This window comes from Arvicanthis niloticus, chromosome 15, assembly GCF_011762505.2.
Source record: "Arvicanthis niloticus isolate mArvNil1 chromosome 15, mArvNil1.pat.X, whole genome shotgun sequence".
NCBI lineage: Eukaryota > Metazoa > Chordata > Mammalia > Rodentia > Muridae > Arvicanthis > Arvicanthis niloticus.
In genome coordinates, this window is record NC_047672.1 from 52,307,772 (window position 1) to 52,325,225 (window position 17,454).

The following is a 17,454-nucleotide window of genomic DNA, read 5'->3' on the forward strand; positions in this document are numbered from 1 at the left end:
TTCTATTCTTCAGCGCCTATTAATTTAGAAAGAAGTGTTATTTCCTCTCTGAAGTTTCTATTTGGAAAAGTTATACACAAGATGGATTAAAAATTTTTGTAGGATTCATGGTCACCTGGCAGTATTAGCTCATTTATGCCACTGGTTTCTCCAGCTTATATTAAATAAGTCTTATAATTCTATTTTATCCTTGAAAAATATAGTCTTAGGATGATGATGGAAAAGACTTACTGTTCCTTGGAGTTGGCAGTTTCCCAGTTCATTTAATACCCAGAATAGTGCCTCTTAGAGAGCTTATGAGAATGGCACAGTAAAAAGGGCTTCTCAGGATTCCCACGAGTGACTCAGAAGACAGTCGAGGTGCTGGCTTCTCACTTAGCGTGAGATAAAAGCCAAAAACTCAAAGGTCACTGACTCATTAGGGTTGATAGAGGAACCATTCATTTCCTTGATGCTATATATTCTAGACTGAATCTGAAGGGAGGACCATGATGGATACAGACATTTATGAATATTCTAAAGGGCATTAGCTCATTTCAAAGCCAGTTTCTCAAACCCATCCAGGGAAACATTCAGCTGCAATAACTTATGGTTTAAAAGTCAATGAAACAGTTTGAGAGCACTGTTATGGTCATCATGTTCACGACGACTTTCAGTGTATACTCTCTCCTTCAGTTTTGATCCAAAGGGTAAGAAATTGAATTTGAGGGACAAGAATCTGGAACTGAAAATAAGCTGTAAAAGGAAACATAGCTTCATTCTCCTTAGTCGCCAAGCTCAGGAGATGTAAAATACCTGGCACTTATGTGGTCCTATTTCCAAGACTTGAAGATGTGATTTGTTGTACTTTGTATGTAGTGCTTCCTCTAATGCTGTCCTGTAATATCTTACTTTATCTAATGCTGTTCTATATATCTTACTTTACTTTTTGATTTCTCCTTTTAAACTAGGGAATCCCTGGGTACAAGGGTGACAAGGTAAGTTCTTAACAACAAATAAACCAGAATTTTAGAAAGAAAAACATAAGTGCTATTATTGTCCTTCATCGTTTTCAAGTATATTCTTAAGTCTGTTAGAGTAGACTAATAATGAAATATAAGATATGGTCATGTGTTGTAGAAGTGGAGGTGCCTCTTGGGTTTTCAGTGTCCCTCTAACTCTGCAAACATGAAACTTTTCAGTAAAGAACCCCAATTTGAAAAAAAAAAAAAAAAAAAAAAGCAGCACATTTTCAGATAAAAAATTTCTCCAACACTAACACCTTGAGTAAGTAGCTGTGTTGTTGCTTATGGTCTCTGATAACTCAGATCTTGGCTACCTCCCAGAGGAAAAGAAGATTGATTCTGGGTAAGCAATAAAAACTTATTGATCACAAGGAGCTAAGAGCTTGCAGAGAAAGTGGGTTTAACATGTAAACAAAAAGGTATAAATTGGTAGATGACTTCCTGATTATTTGAAAACTACAAAATAGGAAATTAAAATGCTTCAAAAGAAATTCAAAAGTTTCACTGTGTGCAGGAATCTCTACAAGTACTCAGTGATCCACTGATACATCTATTCCGGAGTTCTCGAGTAGCAGATTTTCTGGTTGAAGTCAGAAAATATTCCTATCATCCATTCTATTCTATAGGGAATAGGCCATAGACCTAGACAGTGGGGTTGCAACTTTTAGTGGGTTCTATTCAAGGTATTCTTGTCCCCATCTCCAAAGAAGTCAGTAGTTCACAGTATGTGAATCTTGTGCCATCTTTCTGTTTGCTAGACAAAAGTCCAGGAATTCCTGCAAAATGGCTGAAGCCTGCTCCATCTTTAGGTCTTCCATAAACCTCTTTTCCATATCAGCTACTTCCTAGTTCTGAGAGGGAGCTAAGGTGTGGCTCCCTGTCACAAATGGAAGGCAGGTGCCTGTAGCAGGAGTGAGAATCATGTAGGAAGCTCTGTTTTACTACTTGAACTTTAAGTCTTATAGCCCCTCTTTTTGTGGAAGAACAGGAATAGTAAGTTGAGAGCTTTGGGTTTTGGGCCCAGGCTACATCAATATTTAAGCAATTTGTTGTTCTTAGCTTGATTTTTTTTTTTTTTTTTTTTTTTTTTGAGCCAGACTTTATATATACTGCAAGCCTAGATTGGGCAGATTTACCATTGCACTACTCTATTCCCCAGCTATGAGATCCCTTATAACTTGTGGTTTTTCCAGGCCACGTTCTTCTCCTCCTCCTTCCACCTCCTCTCTTCCATCGCCTCCCTCTCCCTTCAACTTCCTCTTCCGACTCCTCCCCTAAGCTCCACCTCCCCCACTACTGCCCAATCACTGGCTCCAGCCTTTATTCTACAAATTAAGGCGGACAGAAGGTTCACAAGAGTACTGATTCTTGAGCCAGACTCTTATCTATCTCAGACTGGCCTCCAACTTGCTATGTAGTAGAGAGTGAGTGACTTTGAACTTCTGTTCCTCCTGCCTTTACTTTCTGTGTTGAGGTTATAAGTGTGCTCTGACACTTTCAGTTCATCTGGTGGTAGGGTTGGAACCTATAACTCCAAGCATACTGGCAAACACCCTGTCAACTGGCTATATCCCCAGCCCATTTTATTATTTTTAAAAGTACTCTTTCTTTCTTTCTTTCTTTCTTTCTTTCTTTCTTTCTTTCTTTCTTTCTTTCTTCCTTCCTTCCTTCCTTCCTCCCTCCCTCCCTCCCTCCCTCCCTCCCTATTTCTTTCTTTCTTTTTTTCTTTTGACATTTATTTTTATTTATATGAGTACACTGTGGCTGTCTTCAAACACACCAGAAGAGGACATCAGATCCTATTACAGATGGTTGTGAGCCATCATGTGGTTGTTGGGAATTGAAATCAGGGCCTCTGGAAGAGCGGTCAGTGCTCTTAACCACTGAATCATTTGTCCAGCCCCCATAAGTACATTTTTCAAATATGGAGACAGAAAATATTTTGTAGAATATTTTCACTGGAAGAGTTTGAGAGTTGGGTTTATAATGTTCAACTATCTAGAAATACGGTATGTGAGTGTCTGCTTGTATTTTTTGGATCTGGGCCCCCTACACATAGGCCTGTAAGTTCAGCCCCAGTACTGCTATACCTAAAAGAGAAAGGAAACATCTTATGTGTCCCAACTCAGCATCTAGAAGAAAATGAGCAACTCAAGAGACCAAAGTGACTGTTTTTTCTTCTACATGGAACTGAATTAATACAATCAAGGGTGATTTACATACTTACTGGATAATTAGAATAATGGGGGGTGACAATGTATTGGCAACTGTTTCCTGGTACAAAAATATAAGGTGTTATTATGAAGAGGCAAGTGAGATATTAATAAAGCTAATACTTGTGATATTTAAAAAATTGATGAGGAAAATGTATTGATGAACCTCCTCATCTTGATTTAAATGTGTGTGTGTGTGTGTGTGTGTGTGAAGATTAATTTACCCTCCTGTGGAATTATAGACTCTCGACTCACTGCAAGAATTCACACTTGTAAACTACAAGCTGTCCAAGCAAAGTAGTGCAGATCTGTGGACTTTCAGACCAAGATTTAATCAGGAGGAACAGTGTTAGAAACTTAGGGCTGGCATAGGGCAGAGCTGTTGAAAGCTGTCTGAAGCACTTACTTATGTGGTTTTGGCCATTCTATTGGCATTCATAAGCCCAATAAAAAGTGGGGGCAGGGAAGCCTTTGCTGAGGGAGAAAAAATGGAGACAATATTTTCATTGATAGGAATCCACCCACAAAACAAATGCTGTTTCTCAGAACCCTATTGCTAACAAATCTGTCTGGGGACCAATGGAATGTGAATTCTGGCCAAAAGACTTTTGAGTGTATTTATGGTACTTTTCTGTCTGATATTTTGATAGTTGACTCATTTCGTTCCCATCTGATATCAGGAAATTAATTGTGCCCTAATTGGGATTTCAAGAGTGATTTTTTTCCACTTACATTCTGAAATAAAATTTTGACTTTGTTCTCAGTGAGAACTCAGTTTTTCCTGGGTCAGTTTGACTTCCAGGCTCTGGCAAGAATAAATCAGTTTTGAGCAGAACATAGCTGGTTGTGAGAGATGCACCTTCCTCTCGTCAACTCCCAGTGATAGAGTCTCAGGCTGCATCCTATGTAGATGGTCAGGTAAATGGAAAGTAACTTATGGCCCATGACAGGGTGCCTTGCTGAGCTATCGGGTGATTAATGACATGGACTTGAAGATCTAACAGATTCAGGGTTTTAGCTGTGGCATATGTCTCTGAGCCTTATGGAATATGTATGTAAATACACTGGTTTACATATATGTTGTGAAGATACTGAATCCCAGAAAGGCTCAGACACTTTGTACCCATACTCATGATTACAAGACCATTTCTTTAAGCATTGCTACTTAAAGTGTGGTACACAGCCTGGCCAGTTTGGTTGCCATTATACAATGTCATACAGCTTACACAAGAATAAGGATTCATTGTATCAGTAAGTTCAAGACTTCTGCTGTATTTAGTACAGTGCATCAAACTATATCACTAAATCATTGTGATTTTAGCTATTTCCATAGTTTGACTTCCTCTAAAGAGGAGCAATACCCTGCATTTCATTCTGCAATTTCCTTACATTGCTGTCCAGTGGCACAGTGAGTAACATGTGTTAGAACAGCACACATAACAAAGCATTGCAGAGGCAGAGATTAAAGGAAGGGCTCTGGGCTAGTAAGACTGCAGCTAGCATGCAAGTAAACGGCTAACCTCTTCAATCAAGTTTTCTTACTTTAGCAAATGAATTGTTTTGAGGCTCAGAAAAAAAAAACATGCACAGAGTCATTTTCAAGTGCTAAAGAGTTTTTAATAACAACAGATGCTAACACTTTGAGGAAACTTGAGTCCTTCCTGTCTAATTGGCTGGCACTTTTCAGTTCTAACTATCAGAAGTTTGAAACATATGAGAGAACTGGTTAATCTACAGAGGTTTTCATTCTACTTGCACAATTGTAAAACTCATAAACAAATATTGATCATATCATTTTACTTGTGAAAATTATGGGTTTTGTACAATATGATGCTTTAAATTTGTATGCATTGTGACGATGTCACAATGACCTCAAGAGCTTATTCACCATAATAATCAGTCTACCAAATTAAACTAACATTTATTGAAAGCAGTAAATGTCAGGTAGTATCAGAAAAATACCATTATAAATTCTAAAGCATAATTTTAATGTTAGTTTTATGATGACATACTAGGCAGGATAATACACTGTGTGTAATAATGAAGTCTACACAGCAGGCTTAACAGTGGACTCCGTTTTCCTCTAGAGAATCTTGCTAAGTCACCATGGCTGCTTTCTCCAGATATTATACAGTCTGGTCTCAGGACCTTTCTATCAGTTGTCTATTCTGATGCTACTAACTGACCAGTATTCAGACTGGAGCATGACATTATAAAAAATACAGGGACTGAGTTAAAGGAGAGCTGGGTTTAGATCCTTATTTTATTTTGAACTTGCTATATGATTATATGTAAAATTATATACTAGCTATACAAATGAGGGATAATACGTCAAATAATTTACATTATCTGATTATATAAAATTGCTTTTATTGATGAATCATGTGGAAACAGATTACCATACATGGTACACTACATATGGTAGATGGTCAGTTGTTTTTCTTCATATTTTCTTTATCTCTCAAACCTCATCAAGCCTCAAACAAACACTCATCAGGTGGTACCATTAATTTAAATAACTGTAGAATAAAGTTAGGATAACTCGTGGGCAAAAAATTTCAAAGTTCAGTGTCCCTTCAATATTGAAGATGAAATGGTGTGAAATTGTGCAGTTTTGTCTTATGCAATTATACTAGGAGTTGTTTTCCTAAAACTTGGAATATGGAAGCTTCAGTATTTTATTTATGTATTGATATATTGATGTTATTATTTATTTATTACTTATCTACAGGGTGAACGAGGAGAATGTGGGAAACCAGGAATGAAAGGTGACAAAGTAAGGGTCATGTTTTTAAAATGTTAACATCTGTGATCCCTTTTGGCCTGAGTTTCTTCAAGAGAAAGTTTCTGGGATGAATTATGTGGGTCTCTTCTAGATCTGGAGTTCAGTTTTCACATCTGTAAACCATGAAGTAGAAAAACCAAAGAATACATAACTTACATAATGACCCCCCCACCCCCATGTACTTTTTTCATAGACCATTAAGGCCATGTTGTGACATCCTGACCTTTGAGATTAGTCCTACTGAACTTTATGGTTGAAAGAATAACCAGCAGTCAATGAGAGGTGCAGTTGGATGCACCGGAGTGACCTTCTGATGCAACTTCAACCAGAACAGTGAGAAAACTCTGAAGTTACTGAAATTATAGGAAGCATGACATAAAGGTTTGAAATTTAGAGGACACAGCAAGATATAGTCAGTGGTATTAACTGTTTACCTGAGTTCAAAATAAATATGGGTAAGGAACTTAAACTAGAGACACTGAACTTAGCATGTTAAAGACTTCCTAATAGACCCAAACTACTACAAAGACAGTTTATCTAAAAGTATAATGATAAATAATCCCAAAACGCATAGAATAAAAATAATTGCCATTCAAGTTAAGGATTATTGACTATGAAGGTAACCAAAATAATTAAATACAAAACATCTGTGTTATATGCATGGATGGATGTGACAAGAGAAAATGGCAGAAGGTTGAGGAAGAGGATAACATAATGACACTGGTCTTTTCAACCACATACTTTAAATAGCTTGATTTTTCCTGGAAGCTGATAAACTACTGCAAAACTGTAGACAGACGGATCTGCAGAATGCAGGCTTGGTGATTGTTTTCAGAGTAAATCAAAGTGAGACAATGACAACATTCTAATTAGAGAAGGACATGGAAGCACAGAAGAATGAATCCATGAAACAGTTAAGAGATTAAATGCTGCATCATTTTCTGTGCCAAAAAAGAAAATATTACCAATTCTAAGATATGACTCATTTCAAGTATATCTCAATGTTAAGGTATAAAATATGAATATATGTGTTCACATAGGGTTCATAAAATATGGCACCCTTGATTTGAAGGGTTCACACAGATTTATAAGAGCAATGTACAAAGAACATTAAGAGATGAAAATGAACACAAAACATAAATAAATAAATAAAAGACAAAAAAGAAAATGAACTTTAATGCATAAAAATTGATGAAAATATCCAAATATACTTGCAGCCAAAGAAGTGAAATTAAGACACTACCATTATTTTACAATTTTATTCATAAATTAGTAAGCAGCAAGGTAGTAATTGATAGTTAATCTTTATTAACATCCATATATATATTCAGGTAACAATCATGGCCAACAACTTTATTAAGTTTCTTACTTCCCATAGACATATGATAGACAAAGAAGAACAGACCCTCCTCTATGGTCTCCACTTCAGTAGCCATCTCTAGATCCTTAGTGATGAATTAGAATAGGACAAAGATGTAAACTCACACATCAATATTAGTTCTAAGGTTATTTAAAGCAACACACATCATTTTAAGGTCAAATTAAAAATGAGTAACGAATCATGGTAGGTTCTGGTTCTTGACAAATAACTTGAAAAAAAGTTAGAAAGCTGGGAAAAGGTAATCTAGACTATATTATATTCACAGAAAATACACTGTAAATGTATTTTGAGATATGGAACCTATTGAAGTTTGGAAGATTATTGACTATAAACAGTGTTTTGCCAAATTTCAAAGTGTGGAGAACAATCTAGATGTCAGGCAAACTCATCACTGATTTAATGACTTTGATTTACAGGAAGGAAATGATATTCTACTAACTACAGCAATTTATATACTCACTAGAACATTCTAAGGAGCTTTATGAAGCAATTCCTTTCCTTTGAACCAAATATCTCCAGGTGGTGGTATGACTTTAATCCCATTACCTAGGAGGCAGAGGCAGGTGGATTTCTGAGTTTGAGGACAGCCTGGTCTACAGAGAGAATTCTAGGGTGGCCAGGACTATGTAGAGAGAATGTCTCAAAAAACCAAAATGAAAAAGAAAATGAACCACATACCAACATATGGGATACAAATACTGACATGTAAAATTAGTTTTCTTCTAGTTTATTTATTAAAGAAAAGTTTGACTCTGAGGTGTTTTGTTAACTAGGATCGTTAGAATCATTTCAATTTGTTCTCTTTTATGTTTGAAGAGGGACTCTAAAATCTATGTGTTATGAAGATGGATATTTAGAGAAATTTAATTTTATTCCACAGGGACCTGCAGGGCCATATGGACCAAAGGGACCAAGAGGAATTCAGGTAAGGAGGCAAAAACCAAGCCTATGTTTGAACTGGAATTACCTTGGAAGAGTTCAGCAACAACCACTACCCCCTTGATCCATTCACACCATCTTCAGTTAAATCAAAGTGTGTAAAAAATAGAGCCATGAATCAATGATTTTTTTTGAAGGCTCTCAGATTATTCAGGTACATAGCCACGTTTGGAAACTGCTTTACTGATGTTTTTATTATCCCAGGTTCTCTAATGACAGGAACCAGTAGGAACCTTATCAATACAGGTGGTAACTCCATCTAGTCAATAGTTAAGGAAATGGAAACTAGTTTGTATGGAGAGCGTTAGCTAGGTATGATAAGGAAGTAGATAGTTCCTATAATGTAGTTGAAAGAGTTGTACATTTTTATCTATATTTATTTAAATATTTGTTTCTTTTGACAATGCATATTCCACATCCAGTAAGGAAGGCATTCTTGTCAGAACGACAAGACTAAGACAGGCTTAGTCTTGTTTATGAAATAAAAAGGGGGAGAGGCAGAGAGCTTTTAGGGCTGCTTGGCAAGAATCTGACACAGGCCAAGGACAAGGAAATGGGCTGCTTGGCAGGAATATGACATTGGTGGAGGATAAGGAAGTGGGCTTCAGGCAGGAATCTGACTTTAGGCTAGAGCAAACAAGTAATTTCAGGCAAGAATCTAAATTTTAGGCTAGAATAAGGAAGTAGGCTTCAGAGATGAAAATGACTTTGGGCTAGGACAGGGAAGTAGGCTCAGATATTTTGGTCATCCTGGTAAACCCTTAGAAACAGTGATCATGGGAGTGTTCATGGAATTTTGTTTATTGCATTGCTTGTTTTTGACTATTTGAGTTTATTGTATTGCTTGTTTTTTTGACTATTTGCATCTATTGTATTGCTAGAGCCTCAACCTAGAACTGACCTTAATACTTGCATGTAATTAAAATGGTATAAAAGCAAAAAGGAGGAGGGGGAATGAAATAGGGGTTTTCTAGGGAGGGGAAATGGGGAAAGGGGATGGCATCTGAAATATAAATGAATAAAATATCCAATAAAAACTAAATAGATATTTGTATTAGTCCTTTCTATGTAAGTAGTTAATTATTGAAAACATGGAATGAGTCTATAACTTAATATAATGTAGACTCCAGAAAATAATTTGGATCATTTTTCCAGTGAAGGGACTTGTCTCTTTTAAAAGTAACAATAGATGGAGATGAGTATAAAGAAGTAATTTCAGGATTGAAAAAAAAATCTGGAGGTACTGATCAGTGGTTGTCAAGCAAGCACAAAGCCCTTGCCTGGGTCCTTGATACCACAAAATAAAAAACAAAACAAAAGAAAAAAATTAAGCCAATGAATCACCCCTCCCCATAAAAGCTAAAAGTTATGGTTGTAACCCAAGAATTCTTAGGCTATATCTGGTTAACCAAGTCCTTCACTTTGGTGTGGAATTGCCAGAGCAAGATGGTGAGTGGCCATTGCAGACTCAGCAAAAGTGATAGGCTTCAATGATCTACTTATACTATCTTAATAGTTGATTGATAGGGAAAATCCTTTCTAAAACTAGAATTCAACACAGCAAGAAGCTCAAAAACACTGGCCTAGGAAACAAACATCACAATAAAAATGTGCTGGGTTTTAGTATGTATTGGTTTAGAAGCTGTGAATTTGACTCATAGACTATGCAGGTTCTCATTTGAATGTGATCCCAAAGTAGACCTGAGCATCCCAGTCTGGCTACTGACACCAGGATCCCCAGGAACGCTAAGGAATTGCTTGTCCTGTCTTGGTTGTCCTTCTAGTTTGGCACACAAACTAACTCTTAGTTTTTATCTTGGAGCAGGGCATTGGTGGACCTCCAGGGGATCCAGGCCCAAAGGGATTTCAAGGAAATAAGGTAAATTTTTTAAAATTTGGAGATGGACAGAGGACATTTCCCTAGTGCACTATGGTACTTTGTGTTTTGTTAGGCAACGATTGGCTAGGTTTTTGAAGAGTGCCTTTGGAAATATTAGTAACCTACAGATGTGTGTATAGATTCAAGTTCAAGTACACACAGAAAGACAGAGGCATCCTTTTATCATTTACTGCTTTCTTATTCATGGGCGTTATTAACTATGAGGCATCATCTAGGCTCTTTGATGTGTTTCTGTCTTTTTCTCAGTGTCTAGTGTTTATGGCTCACTGGGAACTGAAAAGTGATACCAGACAACCTGATTCTAGCCATTCCAGTTTTCTCCTATTAACCATCTCCACATACAGTTTATCAGACTGTAGTATATAGGATTTATGGCTGGCAAAAAACCAGAAACCAGCCGTCATAACTTTCATGCCCATGTATGTGACATTATTCCATACATAATCCTGCATGACAGAGGGGTGGGGTGTAATAACAGCCAGATATTGTCCAAAGATTCTCTAAAGCGGAGAGTGTTAAAGCACCTGGTTATAGGACTTTTAAAAAAAAATGTGTCTGGCCACTTGCAGAAAACGATACTTTTATTTCCTTTTTAATTCTTTCCAACTTTCAGTAAATCCCATAGATGTGATAAATATTCAGTAACTTGTCCACAGGCATAATGATGAGAGTTGTGTAGAATCTTTGACACTTATTAACTGCAGAAGATGCCATCACCCACTGACCACAGATAAAGGGCATCTTTTGAGGATGATGCCGACTTTAAGTTGCAGAGAGGAATTGAGCTGCTTTAGTGTTAGTTCTCCAGAGGGCGGAAAGGGAGTGACGAGGATGTATTTTTAATGAGATAATGACAGTCTGAGATTTCCCAGGCCATTTTTAATTGGCAAATTAAAATAGAATGGGCTTCTCAGCAGGAGCAGGCTTGAGCTTCAACTAGGGAAATGTCTTTTCCAGTCCTTGCCTATGATTAATTCTCTCTGGGGAAAAGGGATGGCTCTGTTGAATACTGAGTAGTTGTCATAAAATTACTTCAGCTGGAGGTAAAATCCCTACAAAAAGAAAAAAAAGCATACTCATTTTGACACTGCATACACATTTCTAGTCACTGGTCAACCAAGATGCTAATTTTTACATTTGTAAAACAGAAACATAAGTTACAGAATCAGGACAGAGGTTTGAAACTGAAAAAAAAAACGCAGAATGTATGAGCCACAAAAAATGTGAGGGATTGTACTGGTCTCATATTGTCATTTTGGAAAGGAAAAACAAGGCCTATGAATAACTTGTGTGCCTGAGGCAGGGGCAGAGCCAGGAGTGGGGGCAGGGGAGTGGGGGGGCGGGCACAGAGAAGGTAGCAGGGGCAGGGGCGGGGCTGTCAACCTCTCAAGGGCCTGAGAAAGAAGAAACAATGCAATGCTGGATGGTGGTTGAAGGCTATCCAGTGATGGCACGTGGAGACAGGTCTATAAAAAAATAACATTATGTCATCATTTTTCTTTAAACTTAATATACCCTCTACTTAGTTTTTTTTTTTTTAAATAAATAAACCATTTTCCATAAACTTTAGATTTTAATTCTAGAAAGTCTTTGCAAGGAGGATATAGCCCCATGCTTGGTTTTTATGGCATGTTCAAGAAGGGGGTCATCTTCCCAAAAATATTTGATGATTTCATCAAATGTCCTCTCAAGAAAATGTCTTTAAACATCTTATTTGTTTGGGATTTTTTTTTTTTTTTTTTTTTTTTTTTTTTTTTTTTTTTTTTTTTTTTTTTTTTTTGGTATTGGGGAGGTTGTTTCTGAGACAGGGTCTCATATAGCTTTGGCTGACCTGGAACTTAGTAGATAGACTGGACTGGACTTCAACTCACAGAGATTCACCTGTCTCTGCTTGCCAAGTTCTGGGACTGAAGGTGCGTGCCTTCAAACATATTTTTAAATTAAAAAAAAATCTATAAAATTTAGTTTGGTAAATTATATATGACATAAAGTTACTTAGAATTTCTTTTCTTTCACCCTCTGTCCCTCCTTCTCTTTCTGCCTCCCTGAATTTTTTTCCTACTGTTTTTTGTCTTCTCCCCTCCCCCCCTTTTCTCTCCCTTTCTACTTCGTTGTTGGTTCAAATCCCCAGTAGCAGGCACACACACATGCATACACATGCAACCCTACACACACACACACACACACACACACACACATACACACACACTCATAGCCACATATACACATGTATACTCTCATATACACAAACATACACACTTACACACATACACAAACACATACACATACATACACTCACACATATGCACACACTTACACACACATATACACACACTCGCACACACATACACACACAATTCTTGAGATTGTGTTGGTTATTACTTGGAAGCTGTAAGGTAGAAATGAGTGTCTCTGTCTATCTTTAATTGTATTTCTCATTTCCAGTAGTAATATAGTGGGCTCTTAATTTCTTCTTCTTTTCTCCTTCTCCTCCTCCTCCTCCTCCTCCTCCTCCTCCTCCTCCTCCTCCTCCTCCTCCTCCTCTTCCTCCTCCTCCTTCTTCTCCCCCCTTTTTCTCCTCCTCTGAAATTTTGGTTTGTTCAAAAAATACAGAAATATTGCAAGAATATGTTTTTGTTTAAATCCCAGGCATGGGACTGTGGGAGTGCTGCACTACTAGTAGCTGACTAAGATTTGCCTCATGCTCTACTTATGCAGATAGTTTCTATGATTGTGAGATGTTTGGAATTCTGTGAATTTTTCAGAGGGAATATAAATGCTAGAGCCTTGATAGGTGATGGGTGTGATTGGTGGTTGGTGGTCATTCAAGGGGGTCAGTTGAAATTTGTTAGTAGTCATGCTCAAAGAAGAAACAAGAGGAAAAAACTTACATTCAAGGATCTCTAGTTTATCTCTCCTTTCTATCCTTCTCTCTCTTATATTTAGTGATAAGGGTGAAATGGGGAAAAATAAAAGGTAGGAAAAAAGAACTCACAGAGTAGCAAAGATCAACCATAAGCAAATAAGAAACAAGAAGACATCAGATTCAGATCTCTGTCTCTCTGTTTCTCCCTCTGTCTCTCTCTGTCGCTATCATCTGTCTGTCTGTCTGTCTGTCTGTCTGTCTATCTCTTCCCTCTATCCTTCTTTCTCTCCTATCTAGTAATAGGGGTAAAATGGGATTGGAGGAGGAGAACCCACAAAGTAGTAAAGACAATATAGTTCTTCCATCTAGAAATAATGGTATATCAAATGAGTGATTTCTTCTCACATATTATTTTGTTAAAAATATTTTAAAGAACTTGCTGTTGGAATTTATGCCCAAATCTGTATTTTCTAATGGACATAGGTAAGATTATTAATTTTTACAATCATGAATAACTTTTATTGTACATTTCTTTTGTGACATATATAGTTCTTAATATACTACTGCCAATATTGCTTTCTGAGGCGTGATCTATTCGTATCATCATTATACAAATTAAGCTTCTGAGGTTCAAAGATTGTAAGCAATAATGGTTTCAGGCCCTGTGATCAGAAAATATCAGCACCTTGGGAGTAAAGTCTGATTTACCCATGATATGCTATTTACCCTCTTTCAGAAAAAAATGCTGAATTTCTGGACTATTTGACCTAAGACTAATGTGTTTCTCATAGACAATATGGAAATTACACCTAAGTCCTCTTACAGTCCATTTTGGCTTTGAGAAACAGTTTGTTGAAAGGGTGTTTCTGCTTGTTTGTAATGCTCACGTGAAGTCATAGGAAAGAAAAAATAAAATTGCTTGGAAAAAAGAAGCCATTCTAACTGTATTTTCAAGCACTGCACCTTTAATAGACCCAAACAGAAATTCTATACTGAAAGCATTCACGAAGATTCCGTGAGAGTTTCTAGATGGGGCCTGTCTATGGCTTTGCATTTCTGAATGGTCTCTCTCATAAACTACAATCACTGTTTGTTGTTCTGGAGTTGGATTTTCTTCATCAAAGGTCTCCTCACCCCAGAAAAGGTGGCCAAAGAACAAAAAGGAAAAAATAGCATGTGCTAAATCAGGAAAAATGTGCCTCTGGCCCAGTTTCACCAATCATTGCTGCCATTAATACTTTCCACATGAAGACTAACTCCTGTTCTGCGCCGAATGCCCTTGTTGCCTTAGCAACAAAATATAGATATTTTTCAAAAAGAAGCCTTGGTTAGAGGCCTCTCAGGATCTCACGCTCACAAGGATCATAGTTCTAAGAAGAACATCCTGACAATCATTTCAATTATTAGAAGTATAATTACGGAATTGCCCGAGAAACCTTCTTCGGGGACCAAGCTGAACTTGTAACTGAAGAGAGACCGGAGCCCTATGATTCCAGAACCGCCGACTTTCACAAGACTGCTGTGGTTGGTCTAGGCTGAAATCACAGCCTGACACCAGTGGGCCTCTCTGCTAGCTAGTTAGAATGAGTCAAGATTGGAAAGCCTTACAGATTTGTTCAGTAACAACTCTGAACAAACTAGCACAGTGGGTGATACTAAACTAAGTGGCCCATTCTTACTAGATCTTGAGACTTTTCTGAGGTTGTTTCCAATGGACGTTTTTTCCTCAAATCTCAAACAAATCTGCTCTTTCTAAAACTATGCCTGAGGTAAAGGACTGCATTGTGGAAGCTGCCTGTGACACCCACAGCAGAGCTCTGGAGGTCAGGGTCAGAAGAGCAGGTGACTATGCTGGTGCCTCTCCCAAGGAAAAGTACCACACGGCATTCCTCAAACTATTTACATCATGGTTTTAGTACTGTATGACATTCACTTTATCTTCAGAAGCAACAGTCCTTCATATCCCACTTTACACAGGATAGTCTCAACATTTGGATATCTACAAATATCTAGGATATTCACAATATTTCCCGAAGGATTTTTTTTTCTTAGGGTTTTCTTCTTGCTCTTTACTTTCAAGTATAAGAAACACTAAGTATTCTTACATAAGAAACAGTCTTTATGTTCAGATTAGGTTCTGAGATGCTAAGAAAACTCTGAGAAATCAGGAGTGGGCAGTGGGCAGTGCATGGAATTGAGTGACAGTTTGGAAGAGCTTAGGATATTATTATTATTATATTATTATTATTAATGTTATGCTTCTAACATTATAAATGGGGCAGTACAGGGTAGCATAGTGTATATTAAAGTGTTCTTCATGCTTCTACAGTCTCCTCAAAGTGCTAAAAGGACATGACTTGCATGACTTAAGCAAAGTCTTATGTTTTCTATAATATTTTAATATTTTTACTGAAGGCACAGTAGTTTTAAAATGAGTTGACGTGAGTTATTATTAAACACTTCATTTAGCTCAAAATTAGCTTAGCATCTCTAAGAGTTTAACCTCCTAAACATGAAAACATAGATTTACAGTTGTGGTCTGAAAATAGGTAAATACCATAATAAGAAAAACCATAATAAAAATTTTAGATTTCTCCTTAATTAAGAATGGTATATAGATTTATATTAAAGTATCATACAACTCATTGATTTCAACTATTTACCAACTATGGTTTGTAATATGATGTATAATATCATAACTTGATTATGGTAAAGCTTATGTAGTGTCTGCAATTCCTAGTGAAAATAATCAAAAGGGTTTTAGGATTCAAAATTCTCTAAGCATACTGGTGGTGTTTTGGGCTTCATGGATAGTAGTTTTAAAACAGCGCTTGAACATACCAGTTTCAACACTGTGCTTCCTGGCTCTCAGAGGGCTGATCAATCTGAACAAGGCTGTGATGTGCATAGGAAGAAGCTCTTTATCATTTTCATTATAAATAGTTGTTAAATGAGGAGTATAGGCCAAACACTGTGACTCTTTTGCCTTCTGAGATGCAGAAGTCTAAATGTTGCTTCTGTTCCAAGCCTAATTAAAAATGAAGAATAGCAATTGAGCAATTCCTGATGTGGAAAGAGCTTTGAATTTCATGAACATCTGCTCTCATGGACTTTAAGCAAGCTTATTAAATCATCTGACATGAGCCAAATGACACTGCCATCTTGAAAGGGTTGTGAGATCATGTAGGACTTCAGCCAGTGACTTCAAGTCAGATGATTTTCATGCTTACATCTCTTCATCCTATGGCTCCAGCTGCTGGGATAGACTGTGTTTGTATATGTGCATGTGTGTCTATGCAGTTAGAGGCTGCCAACACAGAAGCTCTCATGAGCCAAAGAACCAAAACTGCCAACATTTCCCAGGATATTTCTGAATGTAACTCATACACCTAGTTAGATTGAACAGACCCAGCCATGTGTTGACAGGAGTGCCATAGTTTTTATAATTACAACAGTGTCATAATTCAAATACATTGCAATTGCAACTTTGCAGGGAGAAGTTAAGTTCATTCTAAGGATAAGGCATTTTATTAAAATTGTAAATTATACATAGCCTATTATAATTTGAACCATTGAGAAAAATTAATCATAATTCAACATGCTAACAATGCTATTTAACAGGTACTATTATTTATACTTCAATTTATATTAAAAAAATCATTTTAGTGAATCCTGTACAAACCAAACAATATCTCCCCCTTCTACCCTTCAAGAGTGTGTCTTAAAGAAACATATCATACTGTCAGATTAATTACCCCTTTCCACAAATCAGTAGTTGTGTTGCCATAGGAACAGAAGATATCCAACTTGAATATTACAGCAACTTACTTTGTGCAGGGGAAACCAAAACTGTCCATTAAAGGCACAGTTCTAAAACTTTCTCCTGAATAGTTTCTACTAGTCTTAGTGAAAGGGACACACAATTCTCTAGCTTTTGTTGTGTGTGTGAGGGGGCATAGCTTTGCGACCAGATGGTCCTTGTATGAACTGTCATTTCTACTTGACTACCATGATCAAGCACTGACTGCTACAGTTATTGAAATATAGTAATATGGTGAATTACTTGCAGTTTTCACCAGCTCTTTGTTCTTATAAAATATTTTCTTTGGAAAACACAAATTGGTAGATGTGTGGACTGTGGTTGAGTAGACGGTATTTTAAATAGAAATTTGAAATAATGATGGTTCTATTTATATGTAAATTTACAGTATATAATCACAGTGTTGCCAACTGTAATTCATACTAATTTTATCGCTGATGCAGTGATATGTTGATGCTGTAGATTTTATGTACCTGAAATAGAAGGTGAGCTGATTTGTGTAAGTTCTGTTTCCTCTTGGCTTACATCTTACCATATTTGTTTTAT

The 17,454-nt window shown here is 36.9% G+C and overlaps 1 protein-coding gene across 2 annotated transcripts in view; it reads left to right on the forward strand.

Moving 5' to 3' along the window:
- Col28a1 (collagen type XXVIII alpha 1 chain) overlaps window positions 1-17,454 on the forward strand; it is a 153,405-nt gene that overhangs the window by 16,898 nt on the left and 119,053 nt on the right. For both annotated transcript variants that reach the window (XM_076913703.1, XM_076913704.1), the window contains exons 8-11: window positions 951-977; window positions 5,949-5,993; window positions 8,264-8,308; window positions 10,148-10,201. In XM_076913703.1, coding sequence (XP_076769818.1) covers window positions 951-977; window positions 5,949-5,993; window positions 8,264-8,308; window positions 10,148-10,201 — 171 coding nt within the window. The remainder of the gene's footprint in view (window positions 1-950; window positions 978-5,948; window positions 5,994-8,263; window positions 8,309-10,147; window positions 10,202-17,454) is intronic.